Below are 6,434 nucleotides of genomic sequence, written 5' to 3'. Positions count from 1 at the left end.
CACCAGGTGGGCACAACCCACCTGGGCGCGCCAGGGAGCCCAGGCGCGCCCTGGTGGGTTGTCCTCACCTAGGCCCACCTCCGGTGCCCATCTTCTGGTATATAGGTCCTTTTGACCTAGAAAAAAAATAAGGAGAGGACTTTCGGGATGGAGCACCGCCGCGTCAAGGCGGAACTTGGGCAGGAGCACTTTTGCCCTCGGGCGGAGCGATTCTGCCGGGGGAACTTCCCTCCTAGAGGGGGAAATCATCATCGTCATCATTACCAACAACTCTCCCATCTTGGGGGGGGATATCCATCAACATATTCAACAGCACCATCTCATCTCAAACCCTAGTTCATCTCTTGTGTTCAATCTTGTTACCGAAACTATAGATTGGTACTTGTGGGTGACTAGTAGTGTTGATTACATCTTGTAGTTGATTACTATATGGTTTATTTGGTGGAAGATTATATGTTCAGATCCAATATGCTATTTAATACTCCTCTGATCATGAGCATGTTTATCATTTGTGAGTAGTTACTTTTGTTCTTGAGGTCACGGGAGAAATCATGTTGCAAGTAATCATGTGAACTTGATATGTGTTCGATATTTTGATAGTATGCATGTTGTGATTCCCTTAGTGGTGTCATGTGAACGTCGACTACATGACACTTCACCATATTTGGGCCTAAGGGAATGCATTGTGGAGTAGCAATTAGATGATGGGTTGTGAGAGTGACAGAAGCTTAAACACCAGTTTATGCACTATTCCGCAAGGGACCGATTGGATCCAAAAGTTTAATGTTATGGTTAGAATTTATTCTTAATACTTTTCTCGTAGTTGCGGATGCTTGCGGGAGGGTTAATCATAAGTAGGATGTTTGTTCAAGTAAGAACAACACCTAAGCACCGGTCCACCAACATATTAAATTATCAAAGTAGCGAACACAAATATAACCAACATGGTGAAAGTGATTAGATGAAATTCCCGTATACCCTCAAGAACGCTTCGCTTATCATAAGAGACCGTTTTGGCGTGTCCTTTGCCTCAAAAGGATTGGGCTACCTTGCTGCACTTTTGTTACTACTATTGTTACTTGCTCGTTACAAATTATCTTGCTATCAAACAACTCCGCTACTTACAATTTCAACACTTGGAGACATTACCTTGTTGAAAACCACTTGTCATTTTCTTCTGTTCCTCGTTGGGTTTGACACTCTTACTTATCGAAAAGAGTTACAATTGATCCCTTATACTTGTGGGTCATCACAACCCGCTATGGCCGCAGTGGCCGGTGCCGGCCATCGCGGCTCCCGCCGCATCCGTCGCCCCCATGCAGCAGCAGCTGTAGCTTCAGGCGCCCCCGCCGCCCAGCACCGGGCCAGCTACGACCGTGCCGGTGGGCGTTCCAATCCAGCAAGTCCGGTTCCCGCCCTCGCCGTCACCGCTTCTGGCCTGGTTGGCCGGGTCATTACCGCAGTCGGTCTACACTATGCCCGCGGGACAGTCGGCGCCCACCCTGCCGTATGGCGGGCCCTCCGGCTCTGTGGGCCCCTACACTGGCCTCAATGGGCCACCGTTTCATGGGGGACCCCCTGTGCACACCGGGCCGGTGCCATCCTCTTCGCTGCTCTGTACCGCCGAGCCGTACGCCCAAGGCGGTCATGCTCAGACACCGCCGCATTTCGCCAAGCTTGACTTCGTCACCTACGAGGGCACCAAGGACCCCCTCAACTGGCTCAACTAGTGTGAGCAATTCTTCCGGGGGCAACGAGCCCTCGCGTCGGATTGCACCTGGCTCGCCTCTTATCACCTCCGGGGCGCCGCACAGATGTGGTACTACGCCCTCGAGCAGGACGAGGGCGGCGTGCCCCCATGGGAGCGCTTTCGCAAGCTATGCCTCCTTCGCTTCGGGCTGCCGAGGAGCCGGCTGGCATAACTCGGCCGCTTCCCCTTCACCTCCACGGTGTAGGACTTCACCGACCGTTTCCAGGCCCTGGTGTGATAGCCTGGCTTATTAGGGATGATAGACAACTCATATCAATAAGGAATTCCTTCTTTTCCGGAAGCCCACTCGGACAGAACTCCAAAGTTAAGTGTGCTCAGCTTGGAATAGTTTCAGGATGGGTGACCGACCGGGAAGTTGCTCCCGGGTGCGCATGAGTAAGGACAAAGTGCACAGAAAAGACTAGTATTGATCTGTGGGGCAAGTCTAGATCCCGCTAGGAGTAACGACCACCGGCGGGTGTGTCCAGGGCGTTACACCTGGCGTGCCACGCGCCGGGCGCGACGGCTCAGCAGCAAGCCGAGCTCTTCGTCGGCGGTCTGCCGGATCACATCCGCGTGGACGTGGAGCTTCAGCGACCCCGAGACCTCCAGACGACCATGTACTACGCCCGCGCCTTCGAGCGTCGCACACAGGCCTTGCAGCAGGCGGCACCGGCTCGGGGTGGCTAACAGCCAGCCAGGCCGCCCCCGACACCACCTGTGTCGTGCCAGCTGCCCCCGGCCGCTCCAGCGACCACCACTCTGGCCACGACGCGGCCCTTCCGCCGGCTCTCTCCGGCCGAGCAGCTCGAGCGCCGTCGCCAGGGGCTTTGCTATAACTACGATGAGCCCTACGTGCGGGGCCACGTCTGCCCGCGCCTCTTCTACTTGGAGACGGCCGACTACGTCGAGGAGGACACATCCACCGACGGGCTCGGCGAGTTGCCACCACCAGTTCCTGTGGAGGCCGCCCCCACGCCCGCTCGGGCGACGGCTCTCGTGGTCTCGCTCCATGCGCTTGCCAGCATCCGCGATGAGCGGACTATGCTCTTGCCGGTGATAATTCACGACGAGCGCTTATGCTCGCCTTGGGCATCATCCAGATCTCCACTTCGCCGTTTTCAGCGCCGGTCCTCCTCATCCGCAAGTCGGACAGCATGTGGCGCTTCTGCATCGACTACCGCGCCCTTAACGCCGAGACACTTAAGGACAAGTTTCCTATCCCGGTGGTCGACGAGCTCCTGGACGAGCTACATGGGGCGCGCTTCTTCACCAAGCTTGATACAGTGCGTTTTGGTGCCCAAGCTCAGATGCACATGATATCTTATTCGTTGATTGTTGAATGGGGATTGGGGAAAGGCAGTGTCAGATGGCAGGTCTGCTTCGTGGAAAATCTAGATGCAGATTATATACAGTCGTGAATAGTGCGCTACTGTGGGGTTGGCGCGTAGGGCGGGAGGTTGATTTAAACGATTGATTGGCGGCGCTGTCTTCCCTGGGTTCGGATCCATGGCTCAGGATCGTTCGCTTTCGTCTGAACCTTCGCAGTGGAATAGATGACGTGCAGACAAGTGGATTAGTATCGCTGCACAAGCTTGAGGCGATTTGGTAGAGCGAGGTCGAAGATTGCCGGGGAGGCGGGACTCGTTTTCCACCAGAGCATTTGGTGCGACGACGTTGTGCGACGGCGCGTACGTAAAATCAGGGCCGACGATGGCGCAGGATGGCCCGGAGTTCTTGATGATCCAGTTGACAGGTCGTTCTTTTCTTTTCTCTTTTTGCGGGAAGACAGGTGGGTTCTTCACACAAGTACTCTCAATCTCGCCCTCGAGAGAGGGTTGTTTCTTGCGATGGATGATTCTTGTTAGTAATCCCAACTAAAGGTTTCACTACACCGTGAGCATCTCAACTGAATTCACGATTTTCATGGACAATACTCAGTGACCTGAACTCTCGTCCCTTCACCGGAATCTCCCGAGTGATCATACTCGTGAATTCTGTTGAGATACTTCTGTTGAAGATGATTGACACTCGCCTTGCAGTCCCCTACAAAAAAGACGCTTGACTTGCAGTCATCTGGTGCGTGGCCGGGTGTACAGAACAATCAGGAGAAGAATGGGGATATGGAGAACAGAGAGAAGATTAGGATTGGGGTGATTGGTTGTTTGATGGATCCGTTGCGCCAAGCGGACCAGGTGGGCTCATAAAAATCCCTGCACCGCAGGCATATTTCAAGGGCCATGACCATGACGGCGACCCCCTCGACAAACAACGATAAATAGGGAGGCGTCTTAGGGCATGTACAATGGTTGATAAGATAGTCTTATCTTAAGTTTTGCATGTAATATAGAGATGACAAAAAAAAGTCTACAATGGATCATCTCTTAGCCTTATCTTCAATAGTTAGCAATTCCTAAAAACGTGGTGAGACATATTGTGCTAAGAAATCATCTCTTGTCTTTTCTTAAATAAGAGAAGACAACCCTTTTTTTATGAATTCTCTCTCCTCTACCTCATCATTTATTCTACGTGCCACTCCTAAGATAGAACCATTGTACATGCCCTTAATTGATTTAACGATATACACCTGAGATACAGCTGGGAAATACGCGAGGAGGCTCACATCGCGAGGCGCAGGGACGAGCATGATAACGGGTCCATCTGAGCCTGAGATCAGAAACAAATTTTCGATGATACTCCCCATTACAATCAGCTTCATGACTTCAGGGACTGTTACATACATCGCCGACAACTTTAGGGACTGAAGATACATTTTACTGTAGGAAGCACCATCAAGAATAGTGCAACTCGCAGATGCGGCTGCATACAACGCCAGCTGGGCGTGACCGCGGGGCGGTGATCCCACTGTCAGTGGCTGGAAGCGTGCGTGCAGGCTAGAGCGTGGCTTTTTTGCAGGTACCCCTTGATTTTATGTGAATTATCACAAAGAAGTCCCTGAATCGCGTTATAACACCAGTTCCCAATCGCGGTCTATTCCCACGATCCCAACCAGGCGGCGGCGGCGGCGGCGGCGCGCTGAGGTCTTGCAACCGTGTTGCTTTTGGTCCCCGTCTCTATCTCTGATTCAACCGCACGGCCGGCTCGGATTCTGCCGAGGTATGTGTTCCCCTCTTGTGTTCGGTTGCAAACAAAGACGGTTTCTTAATTCGATTTGGATTAGTTAGGCAGACAGGGTCTATATAAATAAAACACGAACCTGCAGATTACGTCAAAGAAGGCCCCGTCAGATCGATTGCAGTCTGCCCCTATTCAAGATCTGTCTTGTTGGGTTGCCCTATACACCTCGATTGCGACCAAAATTGAGTCTTTAGACGAACTCGGCTGAGCAGATCTTGGGAGGAGGGATGTCCAAGCGTCGGCAGGAGCAGGTAAGCTACAGGGACCGCGCCGACAAAAAGTTGCGGTCTGCGCAGAGGCAGAAGCACCTCTATCTGGCGCTAGATGACTGGACCAAGGGCTTTGCTATCTACAAGATTGACATCGACACCTTGGACAGCAGCTCCGACCTGGACTTGGAGCCCCCGGTTCTTCGGCTAGTGTCAGCTTCACCTCCTTATCCCATGTACTTCGCTGCCCTGGGCAGCAATATCTTCATGGCGAGCAGCAAACACCCTGGCACCATGGTCTACAACACAGAGACAGCTGGATTGGCCATCGGCCCTCCTCTCCCTGATGGACTACTCGGAGGCATTAAAATCTTTGTGGCTACTGCCAACATGCAGCTGTATGTGTTGAAGTACAACATCAAGGAAATGCGACAGTCATTTGAGGTGATGTCCGCGGTGGGCATCAAGGATCCACATTCTTCAAATCCAAGCACGGACTGGTGCTGGACAAGCGTGCCCTCACCACTGCCATTCACCAAGGATGACATGATCAACTCCTACGCCATGCACCCGGATGGACACACTATCTTCATGTCTTCTAGCAGCAGGCGCTATCACCTTCTCCTTTGACACCAGGTACCAAGAGTGGAGGTGTCTTGGGGAATGGTCATTGCCTTTCCAAGGACAAGGCTACTTTGACAGTGAGCTGGATGCATGGGTTGGCCTTCACAAGGATGGGTACATTTGTTCCTGCCAAGTCGCTTCCTGCACCGACAAAGGTACCATGCAACCTGACTGGAAGATGGGCAAGGAGAAACTTTTCCTCAAGCACTCGGATGCCACCCTCATATACATGGGGAGCACCAGGTTTTGCCTTGTAGAGAGTTTGGTACGTGAAGAACTGGAGTTTGATGACGCCTTTGGTGACTGTAATGGCTTCATGCTCTGCATCACCATTTTTGGTGTCAAGTACAACCGTGAGGGAGAGCTGCAAACCACCATCCGCCGCACCACCAAATCCTATCAAGTGTCTAAGCATGTCTTGTCATTTTCTCCTGTGGCGTTCTGGTTTTAGCTAGGAATTAGCTGGCTTGGTTGTATGCAATGCATCTATGTCCTTCTCATGGATGTATATTATTATTTGTAGCAATAAAAATCTTCCTTCTCATGGCAATTTTTGTGGAACCCTCTGAGCTGCTGTTTTTGCATGTCCGTTCTGGAACCAGATAGATGCCTGCAGTTTAATTACATATATAGTACATGATCTTGCACTGCAGGTGCATTTTCATACAAAAACTTGCAAACTGACTCAAACAGACCACTAAATTTGCTTTGCA

General features: G+C 51.9%; 1 protein-coding gene across 1 annotated transcript; it reads left to right on the top strand.

Moving 5' to 3' along the window:
- Nucleotides 1–4,743: 4,743 nt before the first annotated feature.
- On the top strand, nucleotides 4,744–6,434 carry LOC119347826. The gene is made up of 2 exons (XM_037616352.1): nucleotides 4,744–4,867; nucleotides 4,974–6,434. Exon 2 carries the CDS (start codon nucleotides 5,116–5,118, stop codon nucleotides 5,725–5,727), a length of 612 nt encoding a protein of 203 aa, XP_037472249.1. The 5' UTR covers nucleotides 4,744–4,867; nucleotides 4,974–5,115; the 3' UTR covers nucleotides 5,728–6,434.

This window comes from Triticum dicoccoides, chromosome 1B (assembly GCF_002162155.2).
Source record: "Triticum dicoccoides isolate Atlit2015 ecotype Zavitan chromosome 1B, WEW_v2.0, whole genome shotgun sequence".
NCBI lineage: Eukaryota > Viridiplantae > Streptophyta > Magnoliopsida > Poales > Poaceae > Triticum > Triticum dicoccoides.
This window is presented reverse-complemented; position numbering and strand designations above follow the sequence as displayed.